This window comes from Dermacentor silvarum, chromosome 8, assembly GCF_013339745.2.
Source record: "Dermacentor silvarum isolate Dsil-2018 chromosome 8, BIME_Dsil_1.4, whole genome shotgun sequence".
In the NCBI taxonomy this organism is placed as follows: Eukaryota; Metazoa; Arthropoda; class Arachnida; order Ixodida; family Ixodidae; genus Dermacentor; species Dermacentor silvarum.
This window is the reverse complement of record NC_051161.1, coordinates 11,086,264-11,105,682: the sequence shown is the minus strand read 5'-3', so window position 1 is coordinate 11,105,682 and position 19,419 is coordinate 11,086,264. Positions and strand designations below refer to the sequence as shown.

The 19,419-nt window shown below is 44.9% G+C and overlaps 1 protein-coding gene across 1 annotated transcript in view; it reads left to right on the top strand.

Moving 5' to 3' along the window:
• LOC119460628 (superoxide dismutase [Cu-Zn]) overlaps positions 1-16,036 on the top strand; it is a 28,845-nt gene extending 12,809 nt beyond the window's left edge. Inside the window, exons 2-5 of the mRNA XM_037721660.2 lie at positions 2,119-2,215; positions 4,138-4,207; positions 6,000-6,117; positions 15,765-16,036. Coding sequence (XP_037577588.1) covers positions 2,119-2,215; positions 4,138-4,207; positions 6,000-6,117; positions 15,765-15,875 — 396 coding nt within the window. The 3' untranslated portion in view covers positions 15,876-16,036. The remainder of the gene's footprint in view (positions 1-2,118; positions 2,216-4,137; positions 4,208-5,999; positions 6,118-15,764) is intronic.
• The last annotated feature ends 3,383 nt before the right edge of the window (positions 16,037-19,419 follow it).

Sequence of the window (19,419 nt, the reverse complement as noted above, 5' to 3'; positions counted from 1 at the left end):
TCCTGCGGTTAGCGGTGGCTGTGGCTTTGTATTGTCGGCCAAACATGTTGAAGTACTGTCTGCATACATTTATACGCGAACAAATCAAGAACGACTAGAGTGAATTGTTGCGTTTCCATGTTCTCCTGCGTTTGTAAACGTCGCTAAATTTAGGCTGGAATTACGCCATGCTAAGAAAGCGGCTACTGAGTGTTTGCACGTCTGAGGCCTGCGTAATTACGCTTAGAGGTTCTCATTAGTCTCCTTCTTGTCAGCGTTTCAATTTATGCAGATGGCACATACGGTCGTCATATAAAACCTGACGAATTCGACTTTCAAAGATACTGTAAACAATGCAACAGGTCGTTTGTAATTTATATCGAGTTTTATATGTGACCGACCTGGAAGGTCTTTCTTTTTTCGAGGAACCTTGAAATTCTGTTATATGCTAACGTCTGAACTAAACAGCTTTCTTTTCTTTCGGACTCTATTTATGTCATGGATTTGCAATAAACTAATTGCAGAGATTCGGCTGGTGACTGACTGCTAGATCATCGCGCAATAACTCTTTTCTAAAAAGAAACATGCAATAAAAAGTACTATGCGCTACGTTTCTTTTTTTTTTTTCTTTTAGGCTCACAGTGTGCGGAGAGTTTCGAGTGCTTCGTATATTAGTACCTAACCAAGAAAGCAAGACAACAAGCCTCTGCCTTAAACCAGTATATCCAAGAACAAGAACGACAATACGTGCCAACCATTTTTATTTATTTTTAGTATCACACAAAAATAAGGTTACCAATGTGGATCATCGTACATACAGTGGGAGGTCCCAGAGTCAACAGACTGCAGAGGGGACATCCCGTTAGTTGTAACCAGAAAACTTAAACACATGCAGCAACTTTACATGAATAAAACAGAAACAAAGTCTGGTTAACGTCAGTAGCTAACACACACAATGAAGAAAACTTCTTATTAACAGAACACAATTGTAAAAAACAGTAATCGGTGAAATTAAATACAAAATTTTACGAAGGCCTAATTTGAATCTGCAAAAGTCAGATGGTGCCTTAATATGAGCTGGTAATGAATTCCATAGTTAAGTGGCTAAAAAAATGGTAGTCAATTTGCCATTATCATCATCATCAACCTATATTTGTCATACTTAGCTCTAAGTTTTAGTAATAAGTAGCTGTTAGATGCGAATCGTGTGGGCATGGAGTGAGGAAACGGGCTGTTAACAATTCGAGGAAATGGAAGCCTTCCTCAAGCAGATTTATGTACAAGTAATCCGAGGGAATATTTCTTTAGTTTTTGGACAGGTAAAATGCCGTGAGATCTGAGCAATAGACATGCGTCTGACGTGTAGCTCCTACGTGTCATAGTGCGAATTGCCGGATTTGGAGTACGTTGCAGTGGGAATGAATATGTGGAATACGTGTTGGGGGCCCCTTGACGATATGCAATAATTAATGTACGAGTGAAGCAAAGCCTAGTAAATGAATATGAGTGTTCTTACACTAAAAAAATGCGATGTTTTACCAATATTCTAATACCACAAGCCAGGAAAGACATATATATTGAATTTTAGCTGTGCAAATTAATTTGCACACTGTGTGCCAATTGAACAATTGGACCATGTGCAAATCGGCACACTGTTCCGAAACTCCAGACTTCTGCTTGAGTTAACAAGAAAACAGGGACAGGCCACTTGGAGGCCTTGTTGGGTTAGAGTTCAAAGGCAAACACGTTATGGTGTTCGAAGGGAACGTGCGGAGGGCGAGCGCTGGCAACATTCAGTGCTATAAAAGAAACAATGATAGATTAAATCAAGAGTCGGTGCAATAGAATTCCGCCGAACACCAAACCCTCATGAAAGATGAATATCACGTGCACAAGTAGCAACCGTAGTTCTCCCTTAAAGTCCCGGTGTGCGCCGCCACTACGTGAAGAGATCCCTGCTATGCATCGCTCTTTTTATGCCTCTGTGGGCTCCTTTTTTTATATATATAACAACTTAGAAACTGAGTTCAGCTACAACCTGCGCATCCTCTCGGAGGGCACGGTCGCTCTCCCGACACGCTGGTGCGTTCGAGCTGCTTTGCATACACAGACTCACACAGCTGCCGCGCGTTCGCGCAGAACCCCTATGCGCAGGTGCAGGTGCATGGGAACGTGACCGGACTGAACCCCGGCAGACACGGCTTCCATGTGCACCGGTTCGGCGACCTCACCGGAGGTGAGTGAGTGAACGGCGGGCACCGTGTTTGTCGCCCTGAGCCCTTTGGCGTTGCTCAGGAATAAATGTTCCTCCAAATATTGCTACAGGGCACACTGGTACTATAGTGTCTACAGGAGCTGCAAGTATAGCGGTTTGGTTTAGCGTGAGAATGATGTGCACTATAGTGAATCTGGCCGAAACTTTGTCTTTCTGGCTTCAAACGGGATGGGGTTCTTCTTCTTCTTTTTGTCTTCGCAAATTGATCGCGTTTAACAACATATTGCATTATAGATGCAACAACACTCATGTTTGCGGACTAATTGCCTTCCTGTGTTCAGAAAGCTACGAGTACTTGAAAATTTAGATACATAACGCGTAATAAGGAGGATTATCGAAAGAGAGAAGGTCAGGAGCGTAATAAGCAATGCCACAAGAACTTGCGTTAGCCACCATTCCCGTAGTAGCTGAGCGCTCGCAGCACCACAATTATCTCCGGTAATTTTGGTCGCGAACTCTAACTGCTCAGTCTCTACTTTCCTGTCCGCGGTGGCGGGCCGAGTGGTACGCGCACGGGAGGTAGGGCAGACAGTACCGCGCATGCTCGGTGACGACCCGTGAGACTGAGCCGAACTGTGTGCCACCCGAACGGAAGTAACCGTGGTGAAGATCTCTCCCTATGTCACGTCATACACCCACAAAAGGACGTTCACAGCGCATTCGCTCTTTCACTCCCTCACGGCACCGAAGCTACAGGCTGGCTTATGGGATTGAAAGAAAAAAATTGTACAGTGGAAGGAGGCACAGAAAGAAAAACCATTATGCAAGGTCAGCAGTATATAGAAAAAGAGCAGCGCAGAGAGGAAAACAAGCGCGAGTTGTGATACTGCAGCTTAAAGTGAGAGTGAGCTTAAGCAGGACATGTGACACGTAGAACGGGTAGCTGTTATTCTCTTGAGATTACTAACGCGCATTTGCAGAAAGAGAAGAGCGCGGTAGCAGCCGACAGATATTCTAACATATTGCGTAACCTAGGAAATTTGAGGCTTAAGAGAGCGCTGTATCATTACGTGTATATGTTAATGTCCTGTGTCAATCCGACGATGCCTGCACCGGCTAAAACTTAACGCATGTAAAAAATAGTTTTAGCATAAAACTTCCAGCTTCTGTATCATAACAGCCGAGAAACTGAATTGCAGCTATGTGCAACATCAACAGTCCCCTAATTTAAACGGAATTAGGCTTTATTCTGCTCTGTCACCCAAGGTACAAGACGGCCTTTTGAGCAACCGAGTTACCGATCTACTGGTAAGATTGACAAAATAAATGGCTCTTCCGGCTCGTTCAGACCGTCCACGTTTGCACAAGCTTTCAGAGATGCTCTGTTGCTTCATTTTAGCCTCTGTTGTTGTTTTAAAGAAGAGAACCTGTTTAAAAGCAGGTACATTACTGTTTGCCTCCTGTGTTCGATGAGGCTCACATAATCGTTGTGTAGTATTCTTAGGTTATTCACCCCAAAAGCACACCCACATATATCAATAACATAAATTATCTTTTATTTGACATTGACTATGGCCTGTTAGGCACACATGCTAAAGCCTTCCCATTTTAGGACCGACTGTGGTACGTGTTTCTTACCACAAAAGTTGTACGCAAGCAACATTAATTCTATTGACATAACTAGCAACATATAGTTAAACAATGCCCCAAACAAAAACAAACGCCTCCCTTTTTTCTAGCAAAACAACACTGATACAAAACAAGAAGCATGGACGACAAAAATGCGGGAAAGACACTTCCCTGGGAAAATGAGATGCATTAAAAGCGATGAAGCTGTACAGCCCATAACTTCACAAAGTAGGCCTTTCTTCTAATGTTATTACATTACTTGTTCACAGAACGGGCGTCATTTTAGCTTTCGCCGTCGTTTCGCTTCAACGCAGGCTGCAAGAGTGCCGCCGCCCACTACAATCCAGCCAATGCTGACCACGGAGCACCTACTGACGATATCAGGTGAACTTCGACGCTTTGCTCAATTAGGTGCATAACGAAAACATACACTTTATATGCAGGCTACGTGTCCTCTTTCTATTATCCGATAACCTGGATGAATATTGTTTGGACTCAGGTACTGCTTCTCAGTATGTCTCTGCTTTCCCGCCACACGTTCAGACTACACACTCCCCTCCCCCCCCCCCCCCCCCCCTCTCCAAATTGACGGACAACCCTATTCTATATGGGTACATTCCACCTAACTTGCAAAGAGATTAAAAATAAACACGAAGTTAAGTTAAACTGGTGCATTGCGCTTTCTATATAGCACATAGGTCATTCTCATCAAGGGTGGAGGTCGGGCACACTGAAGAGGACACAAAAGCGAAGGATGGGTCCTAAAGCCATCTTCAAGTTCCCGTACCTGCCCGACGTGACCCAAGAAACGCTGGCAACTAAACCGAAATAAATTCTGGGGTTTCACGAGCAAGAACCTCAATAAGTTTATAAGATTAATTTTGACCACCTGGAGATCTCTAACGCGAACTCAAATCGAAGCACATGAGCGTCCTTGCATTCTGCCCCCATCGAAATGGGACCACCGCAGCCAGGATAGGACCTGTGACTTCAAGCTCAGCAGCGCAATGCCAGCCATTAGCTACTGCGGTGGGTAGATGTGGGCAACTCGGGGCTATAAAACTGGCTAGTAATAAAAAATACAACGCCTTAAATTTGAGCCTAAACAAAACCTAACATGAACATATCGCGCTCTCTGACGATGCGCAGAACAAGTCAGGCTATGCTTAACTTATATGATGTTTTACTCCGTCGATCCGGTTTCGTTATTGTCATTGTCTTTTTGCTTTCACTTTCCTTAGTCGCTGTAGTTTATTTTTTTACTTTTATGAGAAGATAGCTGCCCCTTCGGTGTCCTATTTTCCTAGGATCGCGTTATTTAGCAAAACAACATGTCACAATTACATAATTGGCACTGCGCGTTCTGCGCGAAACATTAAATAAAGCTGGGCTTTTTTTCTTCGTAAGAAGCTCTATTTTATTGAGATTTATGGCAAATATCTTTTAAAGAGTAATCAGTCAGTGCACGTTTCTTTTTCTTGTCCATTTAGGAACATCCCCAAAAACTAAGCAACTATAAGCTAGTCTTGCTTTCACTCATTCTACAATAACGAATTATACACATGATGTTGAAGCCAAAATAACTGCGGATAGTTAACGCGCAGGAACATTCACCTAAAGGCGGTGGCCGGTACCCGTATTAAAAAGAAATGATGCTACAATCTAGCCACACAGTTAGGGGCCTTAGGTGACGGGTAAATGCTTACGTTGAACAGTGCAGCAGTCTTCAAAAGAGTGTAGTTAAGAAGAATATCAAACTGTTCACGGTGACCACTCGGCACGAAATCCGTGACAGCAGATCCAGTGCAACCTGCCGCAGCCCGCCGTAGCCCGCCAAAGCCCCTTTTGCAACAGCACTGTGAGCACCAAGCTTGGTGACAAACAACTCTTTTGGCCCCAAATCTAGCATGGGTGGGCTTGCAGTTGTCAAAGAAGTACTTTCTTGCAAGGTAGTTGGTTCATAGTGAAGTCTGCAGTGTACTGCGCGAAATGTACTCCGCTAGGTGCGGGGGAAAAGGAAAGACACGAGATGAAAGAGCGTAGACCACCAACTACCTCTTTTTCAGCAGATCGCCGTGTACATTTCGCGCAGTGAACTGCAGAATTGCACTTGAGTGTAAGGATCCCGGTCAATCAACTCAGCTTTGCGGTTTCATGTTTTTCAACGCGCGAACAGGCACATAGGCGACCTGGGAAACATCGAGGCTGACATGAACGGCGTCGCGCTCTTCAGCTTCTACGACCGCTTGCTGGCGCTGGAGGGTCCGCAAAACATCGTTGGAAGAGCAGTCGTCGTGAGTTTCTCGCACTTTTTAATAAACAGGCTGCTCTTTTCAATTCATTTTCATCATCATCAAGTCATCAGCAGCAGCTTGATCGTTGAGGGATAAAAGCCTTTCCCAGACATCTTTAACTGCGACTACTTCTCTGCGCTAACCAAACCCATCCGAAACCCCACATTTTTTTTTTTATAATCCACATCTACTTTTCTATCTTTATCACCATCATCGTTACCTTCTTTCTCTTATTTTGCTCACCTTCCCCCTTACTCCCAACGCTGAGTAACTGGCTAGATGTTCTCAGCAGCTTTTCTCGTATAATTCTATCTCTCTTTCTCTCACTCTATCCGCTGTCTCTCTCTCTTTACCCGCAAAATTCTAAATGCTCCACCTAATATTTCGACACCGTTTCCTGTCGTTGATGCGTCCTTGCTCTAACGGACCACCAGTTACCAGCTCTAAGCATTACATGTTTCCGCCAACTTTACTTCCTAATATTATTACCAATCTAAGAAACAACAACAGCTCAATGAAACTTTTCTCTACGAACTTCCCCTTTGGAGAAGTACTTATGATTCTCCCTCAACAATGCGTGTCGTTCGGCTAGTCTGGCTCACATGGGCGAAAGAAGAGATAACGCAAATTTATACGCGGACAAAAGTATTTTGTTTCTATGTGTTTCTTCCCTTTTTTTTTGCCTTCATCTTAGTTCGTGCCATTTATTCTTTCGCAAACATCCCACACAAGGGTACACATTTACATGCTCTCCTAGATTAAAACATTGACGATGCAAAGAAATATTTCAATTGTCTTCTGCTCGTGAGTATTCTGTGGACAGATGCTGCGCTAATGCTGTAAGAAAAACTATTAGGCAAAGTACTAATAATTTTACATTTTAGTCAAGAGGTCGTCATGCTCAAGAACGCACTCGCAAATCAAAGTGAGTTCACAAGTTAACATATTTTGCTTTAAAGAAATGCTAGCAGGTGTGGCAGCAATATTTTAATGTCATGTTCTAGCCGTCTGGGTAACAATAATGACCACAGGACATGAATATGCCTGACAGATCCTAATACGAGAATAATAGGACTTATGAGCTGGTACGCTGTTATAACACAATTAGCATTCATTTATTCACGTCGCACGACGGCGTGCCTTACTGAATAGTTAAATATATAATGCGATGCACTATTTCAAGTCAGGCTAAACAAACTCTATGAGTGAAGTTTTCATTAGGACGAGGTTCCACCACAAATACCTTGAGGAGACTTGAGAGATCATTAACTAGCGAAAAAATTACGTGGGACGACAACAAGAAGCACACGGGACACAACGTTAGGAAATTCTATAGGCCACCTTGAGAATGCGTGCACCACCAGCCCTGCTACAGAATATTAAAACTCTGCAATTTCAACCTAGAGGGAATGGGAGAATCTGCTATCACGAGCTGTCACAATCTCCAGGAAAATAAAATTTTGAACTTATGCCGCAATGAATAACGTCATTACTTTTTGCTACGCAGCTTAACTAGCTGGTGACGCCCTTGTGTGCTGGGCTGATGCTGTCTCCACGCATTCTTCTCCAATATCCCACATCGTCACAGAAGTGCATTTAATTTCAAGTTGTCGTTGATCATTAGCTGCTTCTACCAGCCTCTAGCTGCACATTCACCTCTTCCCTTAATCTGTGCCAACTCAAGCTGGTAACGAATCATTCTGCAAAATGGTGATACTGATAATGAAAAAGAAAAAGTTTATTTTGTTCACGATCCTGTGGAGGTGTGCGGAAGGATTAGCGAGAGATTGATTTCGAGAACAGCACCACTAATCAGAAAGCAGTAGCAATGTTTGTAGCTGATACACTCGACAGCTACTAGGTTGCATGACAAATACATCATTATTGTAATCTTTTGCAAAATATTTGGACGTGTTCTGTTGTTCTCAGAGCTATCTGAACAATGGTTATTAAGGCATGTAATGACTCTGGTGTAACCAGCAGCTACATACTTGCAGCGAGTTAACGCGAGTATATATATATATATATATATATATATATATATATATATATATATATATATATATATATATATCACAGTCCAGAACAAATCTTGCTCAATGGAATATAAGCACTGCGCTGGCGTAAGTATTTCACAAACGAATGGTTTGTCAAATATCTAAAGGCAAAGCACGCAATTAATCTATAATATCACGACTTATCAATCAAAATATTAAGGCGTATGGAGAACCGAGTACAGTCATGTGAGAAAAAATGAATGCATTTTAAGCCGAGCGCACTAGTACAGGATTGATAAATTATGAATCTAAATTGATTTTTTGTATACATGTTGTTCATTTTAAGTTTCGTGGATTTCTTAAAAGATGGATTGTTGCAGATAACATAATTCTTGACCTTGAGCTGGATTATTCGAAGAGGCGGACATTGCCAGCACGAGAAATTGAAATACATAGCCAACTACTTGACAAAAATTCAATAATTCACTTTTATATTATTAACGCGAAAGCGTTTCTTGGCTAGGTTGGCGAAAGCGCGCACCCAGCTCGCGTTCGCAAAACGCGTCAGCAAAAGCCGTGCCGGAAAGCACGTGACCTCTCTCGCCGGAACTGACGCCAACATCTGCCGCAGCAACACTCGGCGCGCACTCCACTCCGCCGCAGCAACCACCTGCAGCCGCGGTACCCCGACGAAAGTAAGCCGTCACTGAAACGACAAGATGATGACGACACCAGAGACTGTTAAATGACGCCGCCCAAAACGCCGTAGCGGTGCTACTACTTCGATATACCAGTGATCTGTGATGCGTATACTGCCTCGACGACGAAATACGAGAGAGAGAGAGAGAGAGAGTAGATTTTAATGAAAAGAAGGGAGGAGAGGTCGGCTCCATACCGACCTCTCCTCCCTTACAAGAGGACATGTAAAGTGGTGCGGACACCATTTTTACTGCACCAAATCATGTAAATATACACAATTTGGCCTCTCACATAGCCTCTGTCTTTATAACATAACTCGGCAACCCTACTTTGCAGCATCCCTCCGTAACAACAGCCTAGCCGAAAGAAATGCTTTCGCGTTCTCATCTCATCAGAATATGCTTATGGATATACTCTGCAACTTCTTTACTTTAATCCACTTGAAATGAATTTCCAGGATGACACCCGTTTGGGGATATTATGTCCCAACGTTTAGAACGAAATATATTGGCGTTCTAGTTACTTTTGTGCTTTAATGTATAAAAGATCGTTGTGTTAAAAAGTAAGGGGAACAACAGCGCATGTTTACGGCGAGTTTGATGGAACTTATCTCCAAACTGTTATCATTCTAGAAATTAATTCCTATACGCCTATACGCCTAGCAAACTCGCCGCTTGCAGTTCGTAAACTACAAGGTGTGCCGTTATGTAATTAATTAAGAAGTTAATTAGTTGAATATGTGTTTCGAATTCTCGTGATAGTGTTGTCCACCTCTTCGAATAATGTAGCTCAAGAACAAAAATTGTGTATATCTGCCACAGGTGATTTTTAAAAATTCAATAGAACTTAAAAATTATCACATTGTATGTTCAAATTGCAGCTACCGATTCTGTAGGCCACAAGGAACGCAAGCTGTTTTTCAGGCGAACACTTCCAAAAGTGGGGAAAAAATGATTCCTTATAACCCGTCATGGTTTTAACAATACCTCCAGTTGCACAGTTTGTCAAACAAGCCCGTTCAGGTGATAATGTAGTGCATTCGCATTCAGTCATTGTAAGCTCCAAACATTTAGCTGAAGCCTGAAAAACCAGTAAGCGCTGCTCTCATTCAAGATGCGTAAAATTATACTACAGATGCATTCGTTTTGTAAAATCTTCGTCATTAGAATGGCATGCGTGGTAACTTAAAAATAAGTTTTGGATTATTTTCAGATAGAAATCCCCATTTGCGCAATCAATTATGCCAACTGCGAAGTCTGCCAATATTCTGCGACTTTAACGGAGCCCTAAAAAGTTCAGTTTCTCCTGCTTCGTGTAGGCTTACGAGAAGTGGGCGTCTGAAATTAGACGAACACACACACCGTCACTCTCTATTGAATTGACAGGCCCCACGTTATACTTCAGTGTCAGCCAAACCGCTGCAGTTGCATCGGCAATGCTATATATTGACAAAGCAGCGTGCTTCGCCTATCAAAAAGACCAACGCGTGTTTACCGGCTGACAAGAATGGTCACAGTCCGGAAAATTCTCTCACTTATTCTTCACAAATTGCTACGACAGTGGCATTCGTTAGATTGTTGATTTTATAAGATAGCAGATCGCGTACGCATGCACCTGTCAAAAGAACACGGCGAGCCAGTTCACCCCCTGCTAGCCATGCTTGCCAAGTTGCATGAGCCTTCCGTGTGGCGCTTTCTCTGCACTGTCTGAGGTCCGACAGTGCGCATCCGCGAGCAACCTCCCTGCACTGAGTCGCCTCACTTCGCCAAATCAGGCTCCGGTTTGAACCGGAATTCGCGAACTGCCCCTTTGATGCACGTGTCTGGCCGTGCGTGTGCCCGTTCGCGCTCGGCCGTCCCGTTATCATTTCATTTTTCACAGATCCCATTTTGGGCACCATGCCGTAAGCTTCTTGCCAGGTCGACATTCAGGGCTGTAGATCGTTAAAGTCTTAATTTATCACTGTAGATTTTCTGTTTTTCTTGTGATTCCACCCCTTTCTTTTCCCTTGGTTCGTCGGACGGCTGCTCCTTGCTAAAGGGGGTCAAAATTACGTCTCTTTTGGGCAGTGCGCGTGCACGACACTTATCGCGTGACGCCCGTGTGGGTACCAGGCCTGACCGCAACACCGTATCGTATGAAGCGGCCGTGCAAACAAGAGCGCACAAGCTCTAGTCCGCGCCATGTGGCGTGCGGGCAGCTAATTGAAACTCGACTCCCCGCCCCCCAGCCGTCCACGCCCTCTGAACACACATCAGCACATCGGACTCGATCCCCTCCTGCACGGTTTAATGAGCCTCGAAAAGTAATCCGCTCGCGCGTACGTCGCCTTACTTTAGGCTCTCAGTACAGCGTTTAATACCTTGGAAAGATAATAAGGACGGGGAGTAAATTATATTTGTCGTCCTGAACCCGTCGTTCAACTAATCTGGGCGTCGCTGCGCTAATTTTGCGTCGCTTTATCCACCCGCGCGCTTAGCCGGAAGCGCAGTAATCCGCGTTCGCGGTCGCGGCGAACGAGCCGATGTTTACGAAGCGGCCACTGCGGCGAAGAATTAAACGAAGTTCGAACACGGCTGGCTGTGAACTAAGCAGAAGGTGGGCTGAGCGGCTCGGAGCCCAAATAAATCGCGGGCAAAACGAGCCTTGTGAAAAATTAAGAATGACCAGTGTTCAAATTTTAAATACAATTCCAACAGCCAAATAGACAGCAATGACGCTTGTAAATGAGCTGGAATGGAGATGGTAAATGGTGTACTGGAATAGAGCAGTGTGTTGCTCGCGCAGCAAAATAATGGCAGTACCGGGGTCATTTTTGCTATGGCGGCATTCGTTTGATGCATGCATGAATGTTATAGTTATCAAATATTTTTTTTTCTAACTATACGACGACACACAGAGTTGGCGGCCGCCCACAAGAAAACCTGCACTGTGCCACGTGGGCTGCACAAACATCCTTTTCCCCTGCATAAGCTAGAAAAGCAGTAATCTCTAGAGAAAATGTAATGCGTAGGTATGATGAATTTTACCTAGCTCCACAAATGGACGCGAATATCTCTCCACAAATGGAGGCCAAAAAGCAGGAATACAACCGAAATGCCCGATGGGTCCAGTCTGAAGAAGATTGGAATTGTACTCATTGTTCTGAAGTAGCCATGACAAAAAAATGCGATACATAATTGTCGCCAGTAATAAATGTGCGTACCATGCACATACCAAAATGTCCGAGCACGGCAGAAAAAAACAGCTGCACGCAGCCGACCAGCTATGCGTAACAAACATGGCCTCCCCACCAACTGCAATCGTTCATCCCGGAGGCTGTCTTGCGCCTATATGGCTGCACTCGGCAACAGCGACGAGGCTGTTGACGAGGCAACAGTGACGAGCCACACTTTTGCGGCCGGAAGACACACTGTTTTATTCCATCACACCATAGCTATAGTCTTACTGCTCTTTGTTTCTGTCATTAGTCTTCTCAAGCCAGTTTCTTTCCTTCGTGACGACATAACGAAATGGTAACTCCGTATTCCACAGCTACCAACAACATGTTAGAACTGTTCCCGTTAGGCACGTGCCCTTCCCATAGAAACTTCGAGAGACCATGTCCTATAAATAGGATAACGTGTGCACCATTTATCCCCGTCTTTACCCTCGTTCCTTACCATTGTCACTGCTGTGTGCTCCTTCCCTACTGCGTCGAGTCGTTCTCCAATCTTGAAAGCGCACACAAATACCGCCCCCAAGAAGCCTATAGCCGACGTACTAACCCCCTTATTAGATTAATCAACAACCTAAGCGTTGTAAGGATAATTAAGACAAAGCTTTGGAGCTGCATCTTCTTACAAAAATAGTCCCCACCTTCGACAATAGCTTAAGGCGCTCGAAGCAAAAAGCGCAGACTGTTGCAAAACAGCCAGCCCATGCAATGCCTTCCATTCACAGTCTTTAGAAGATTAACACTCCCGTAATTTGCCGTGCACCAACGAGATTTCAATTGTTCGGAGAGACAGACTTTCGTAACAGTCCACGCTTCTCAAGGACAGTGCTATGTTTGGAGTGCACGATCGCCACTGACCGACCATATTAAGAGCGGCAGTCTGCAGAAGCGTTGGTCCCCGTGCTTTTTTTTTTTCTGTGTGCAACAGCGTCCACTTACGTAACTCATTTTCGTATGTATAACGTGGCTACAGCACACGTCGGTCGTTTGGGGCTGCCCTTCGTTGCAACAGCTGCTTGTTTCCGTGAACGATTTCCTGACGCGCGCATAAAATTACGGGGGCTCTTTCGTAACCCTTTTCAAGAACCGAGTGAGTACATACTTGAAGTTATAAATAGCATAACGATGGGTGTAGCACATGCAAAGAAGAAATACAGGCATTATTTTAAATATATGTGCAGTGGAGATGCAATTTAGAAAGGCTTGCATGACACAGATTTAATCATGTGGGCCCCAAGCCATCTTTCTAGTTTGGTTGTGTTTCTTTTCCTTTTATTTTCAATTCCTTTCATCTTCTCCTCCCCCCCCCCTCCCCCCACATGGTGTTGCTGCTATTTGATTGATGCAAAAGCTTGTCCCGTGAGCTTCGCTTTTGATGACACTTTCCTCAAACACTTGAACATACTGAATGTCACTCGAATATTTGTGCATTGCGTGTCATCGCGTTATCAATATCTAGTAACCTTGTCTGTATGCAAAACGTTAAGTATGTTAGTAACACCTTTGCCGACAGCAACCTTATTGCTTACGATAGTGAGAAATGTCTCGTTGTGGCAGAAGCTGGACAGATAAATCACACCACGAGCACTTTCTTGCGACTGTTCGTATTGACAATTCACAACAACACGGCGCCAAGGGTTGCTTGTACATGCAAGAGATTTACACTCTCAGCCGTTGCCGCATGCAAATTAATTTAATTAAAATTAAATTATGGGGTTTTACGTGCCGAAACCACGATCTAATTATGAGGCACGCCGTAGCGGGAGACTCCGGAAATTTGGACCACCTGGGGTTCTTTAACGTGCACCTAAATCTAAGTACATGGGTGTTGCCGCATGCAGCTGACAGGCAGTACCTATACCATTACATGGAAACTTGCCACGTATCCCGTTCATACTTTCATCATGTCATGGAGAAGTCGTTCCACTTATTTCACGTCGTGGGTCCAAGCGCTCAGGCAATGTGCGCCTCAGGTCTTGGCACGCTAAGCAATCACCCTAAGCAAGGACCTGCGGAAATGACAGTAATGACGCCACCTGTGAACATTCCATGCTTTCACGAAAATTCCTCCCCACGTTTTACTCGAACGTGATATAGCTCACGCTCCCCAAGTTCGTAGAAAACGCTGTACTGTACCTGGAAGCACGAGTGCCTTCGTTAATGGCAAGATTTCGATGATTGTTAACAGTCCATACCACTCTGCAACTGCACGAATCTCATTCCACAAGACACCAGACGGCTTTTATAAGGCAGCTGACTTTTAATGTCCATTGGCCCCGTTTTTGTACACGATAGGTGGTTCTTGCGCAGACGCTACTCGATTCATTGAGAGTAAACATTTATGAGGTAACACCAGCTCATGATACTATTTTTCGAAATTATTTTTGATGATATTTATCTAAACAATACTAAGCTTCTACCTTAACAAATGCTCAATGACTTGCTAGATCAGTACTCAGTCGCAAAGGCTTCCCTGGGTTACCCTTTAATTTCTGTACTCTCCCCGACAGTCAGTTTCACTGCGGCAAGATTTCGGATATTAATGATGCTGAACGAGTTTTATAAATCTAGCCTGGCCTCACATTCTAACGACCACCACCTACTATTCCCCAGTAGCCGCAAATTCTGTCAAACACGCAAATTGGAACTTACATTAACGAAGTTAGGCTGCCGCGCCTCGCTTCAAAATTCCTATCTGCACAGGTCTGGTTTGGCGGTATCTCCTTTGCGTATACAGTGCAGTTAACCGGAAACAACAGACCACTTTCTGCTTGCTTGTCAGAGATTCACTCGAGGTCCTTATTAGCAACCTTGGCCTCAGTATGAATGTCGCCATCTTGCCTTTCGTTTGGTGCTTTCACGTTGGAGTGCGGCCATTGGAATGTTTGCAATGCGATGAAGTATTTTATTCTTGACTCGCATCGTCTACATTTCTTAAAAATAAATTATTATTATTATTCTTTTCAATCACTGTTCGATTCACTCCTGTGTGATGACCGTTCCACTCTGAACACCATGTATTAACATGACTTGTCCCAGTAAGACAGTTTTTATTTTCTAAACTTCTAAACGCGCAATCCTTGGCCGATCCCCCCTGATGAGCATTGCCACATGTGAAGAGGAAATAACAACTCAAGCTCAAGCGCTCTGATGTGTCGCTTGCCTTCGTCTTCGTTTTTAGTATGCTGCTGTTAGCAATAGAACAATACCAACCAGTTTTCTATTTCCTCATCGTAAACAATTTATCCCGTGTTCAGGAAAGCATTCTTTGTATGGGTCACAGTATAGCCTTTCTAAAACACGCCGGAATGGTTCAACAGTAGTGGTGTTCTTTTGCTGAGCGCAATGTCGCGTGCGCGACTGTCGGTCATGGCGGCCGATTCTTTGCACATGAAATGCAAAAAGGCCTCTTTACAGGAAAGTCTGATCGTGGTTAAAAGAATCCGTTTGGGAAAAACTTTATTGAGATGCCTCATTTAATTGAACCATGAAATTTTTATTATCAGGCACGATAACTTGTAAATATTATTTCCGCTCGTTTTACTATATGCTCACTAGGAGTCACTGCAAATATATTAATGCTAGGTGCATTGCATATTTATTTTCATTCTCATGAAAGCTACATTTGCTCCATCGTCCTATACAAGCAACCGGAAACTTCCAAACTGCAAAAACTTACAAAGGTTTCTATGTTCTGTCTTCTTCGTTTCGTACGAAACTGCACCGTCATACAGGTGCACGAGCGCGAAGACGACCTGGGACGAACCACGCACCCCGAGAGCCTCTTGACGGGCAACGCGGGCGGCCGGCTCGGCTGCGGAGTCATCGGCATCGCTCCCTACTGACGGCAGTGGCAGCTCCACCCTCACCACTGCACGGAACCTCGCTCGACTTGCGCCAGATGGGCCTTCTTTCGTCAAAAGGCAAATCGTCGTCCAGTCACGCAATTTCTCGTGTTCACTTCCACTGCTTGCTTTGTTTAATAAAGACAAAATCATTAAAATGAGCCATAAAACTCGAAGCGACTGACAACTGCCAACAGCAACCCGGCAACAAAGGGGCTGTTGAATGGTGCGCAATAGAAGCGGCGAGGGAGAGGGTGCCTTGAACGTAAGTCTCCCTTTTATCGATTCGCAATTAACAGGTTGGCATTGGATGTATAGGCGACATACTAGAGCCATCCCCTCATTTGAGGTGCTGGTTCGGAAAGTTCTGGCTACTCCTCTAGTGAGAAACACTTCGTGCACGCATCGTGCACCCGTGGCGGCCTGCTGTTCAACAATCTTCAACAAGTAATTCAACAAACAGCTGAAATCAGCGGGAAGAATAAGCGGGACTGAGAGAATCTATTTATCTTAGTTACAACCACAGAAGTCAACAGAAAATCAAGCCAGGAAAAGTCAGGGAATCCAGGCGCAGGCTAACACTCCCAAGGTATGATGTAAAGCAGTAGTGCACCAAGTTGGGCTAGTTGGTTGAAGTTCATATTAGAAAGATTTTAACTGGGCTATGAACAGGGACAAAGGAGGACGAAAAAGACAACACCTGCGCACGTGTTGTCTTTTTCGTCCTCCTTTGTCCCTGTTCGTAGCGCAGTTAAAATATTTCTAGTATGATGTAAAACGCATAGATGAATGGCCATAAAAGTGTACTTGAGGTCACCGGCGGTAAGTCAATGGTAAAGCACTGCACGCGTAATGTGTAACAAGTGGATTCGGCTCCCACCTGCGTCAAGTTATCTTTTTACCCGCTTTAAGATATTTTTACTTTTTATTTCAACATTTTAATTAAATAACAATTAATTTAGGCTTCTCCTGGCTTCACTCTCTGTTGACTTCAATTGATTAGCGCCAACAAGCTGTTGAAGTACAGCAGGTTAGAGGTGTACGCCTAGACATCGTGTAGCCTAAAGCGACTACCAGCTATATAGTGGAGCGAAGTGCATGGCGTCGTGTAGTGTAGTGCAGTGGTGCAGCCAGGGATTGGTGCCCCCCCCCCCCCCCTTTTCTCTCGAAATTGTTGTGTTAGTCTGGCGCCTGCCCAGTAACTCCTCCCCCTCCCTGTCGGTCAAGTACGTGGTGACCCCCCCCCCCCCCACCCCCAATAAAAATTAAAGACATCTAACAGAGGAACTTATTTTAGAATGCCGACATCACAAGCCATCGCAGCGGAGGGCGACGAGGGCACTGTTGCAGTTTTCAAGGGCAACAGACTTGGACAAGCGACTGTAGCCTGGACAGATGTTGATAGTGCTGCAAGTGCTACTTTGCTGTGCCACCTGTGACTGATTGTGATTGTGTCTGTGCTTCTTACTTTCTTTATCTTTACTTTGCTGTCACTTTTCCTCCCCCTCCCCTCTCTCCCTAGCCTAGGGTAGCAAACCGGATCTTCCCATCTGGTTAACCTCCCTGCCTTTTCCCTTTCTTCTGTCTCTCTCTCTCTCTCTGGCTACTCCCCTGGTGCAGTGGATGCGTGGGTTCCTATCAGACGCCCGTAGTATTACTGCTCCGCGGTAGTGGAGAAGAGACCGTCTTCATTCTGGGTTTTGTGAACCTGTACTTCACTATAGGAGACACAACGTGACACATATCTGCAATCATGACGAGCGGTGTTTTCCGAAACGAAGATAAACAAGAAACCCCGATGACTATTCAGATGTGTAGTCACCGTGTTAACGACACCTGACACCGCAGCAACCTTTGTCAGTGCCACCAGAGCAGCTCTGAAAAGACATCTAAATCTCTACGGCCACGTAAATTGTTGGGTAAATTAGAGGATATAGAACTATGCATGGCTGACCGCAAATAAAGACATGGTTGACCGCAAATAAAGACAAGGCTAACAGTCCTGTCCAGTGTCAGCTTTATCTTCATCTTAACCTGTGCTCAGCCTTACGTGCTCCTCTACAGCTGCTGTGAGAATGTAACGGCGCACGCGCACTAATGTGTCACGCGTACGTACGGGGAACCTCCGACGTCCCATGCGAAATTCGACAGGCGTTCGCAAGAATAACAACGGCCGTGTTTCAGACCTTCAGAAAATGTTGGTCCCAGCGATTACAGCTAGTGGAGGAACCAGACAACTACACCTACCGCTCGTGATGCCACAGAAAACAGGTGGCGAAAACAAATATTCCGTTCCAAGGTAGCCTGACGATTCGTCATTGAAAAGACTCGAAATTGTTTTATGCACCGCCATGCCATAAGAACCCATCGACAACCACCAGTTTATTACAGATCTGACCGGCCATATGCACGGGGACCAGCGGTGAAACTTTACGCTCTAACAGCAGCGCTGTAACGCACAACCTAGCAAAGGTCGAAACAGTTTATGGTAAGTAGCACGTGCTCCGATTTCGCATTAGCGAGCTCACCGCTCATTAGCGCCGTAACGCCCACCCTAGCAAACGGACGAAATAGGTTACAGTAGGTAGCTCGTGGTGCGATTTTGCGTTGGCGACGTTACCGCTCACCATTAGGCATAGTATTTGTCCAGCTTAAGGCCTGGCTCGGCATACTAGAACGTTTGCATAGGAGCAGATGCGTTCCTAGCAAAGGGGATGGCCGTGGACAGTGCTTGGCAGGACGCACCGCGCTAACGCAAACGTTGATACAGGCACGTCTGTTATAGTTCAAAACATCGTGCCATTTGCGTGGCACCCTTATTGGATGGTCTCAGCATATTGCAGTAGCATACTGTAGTAGCACACAGTCGTAGAGCTTCCTGGCCAGCGCTGGTTCCCCTACGAAAAGCTGTCATCTTTTTGTTTTGGCACGCTCAATGTTTTTTCCTTTCTTTTTTTTCTTTTTTTTTTCACATGAGCGGTGTCTTTTAGTGCCTCCAGCCAGCATAACGACTCCATATGATGCATACAGCGTTAAGTTCCATGTATCTCGGCTTGACTCGAGGGCTCAGGTTCCACATCGCTTCGTTTACATCTTCTTAAAAGGCATAACCGCAATCTTTCTTCTGAATGAGGTGAACAGAAAAAGAGCCACGCACATTCGAGGCAGCCAGAACGTCTGATACTTTCTCGCACGCGCTAACAAGGTTAGGTTAACGTGCGCACCTGTCTGAACATGAGCACTGTACTCTTAGTAAACAGGAACAGTGTGGCGGTTGTGCTTTCCGAGTTCGGCTACCTGGCTGGCTTGTGTCACCGAACCTAACAAGGAGCGACAGTAAATAAACACGCTTGGCTGCTTTGCGTGTGTGCGCTTCTTTCGTACGTGGCGCCATCTGGCAAGTGTAAGGGCCCAGATTGCACAAAGGAGCCGAAACGGCAATAGGCAAACACGGTAGGGGAAGCGCTATTCATAAAGCATAATACTGCATTGCAACAGCCAACGCAACCATCGACCCGGGCACCCTTGAGGCTTGGCTCCAAGA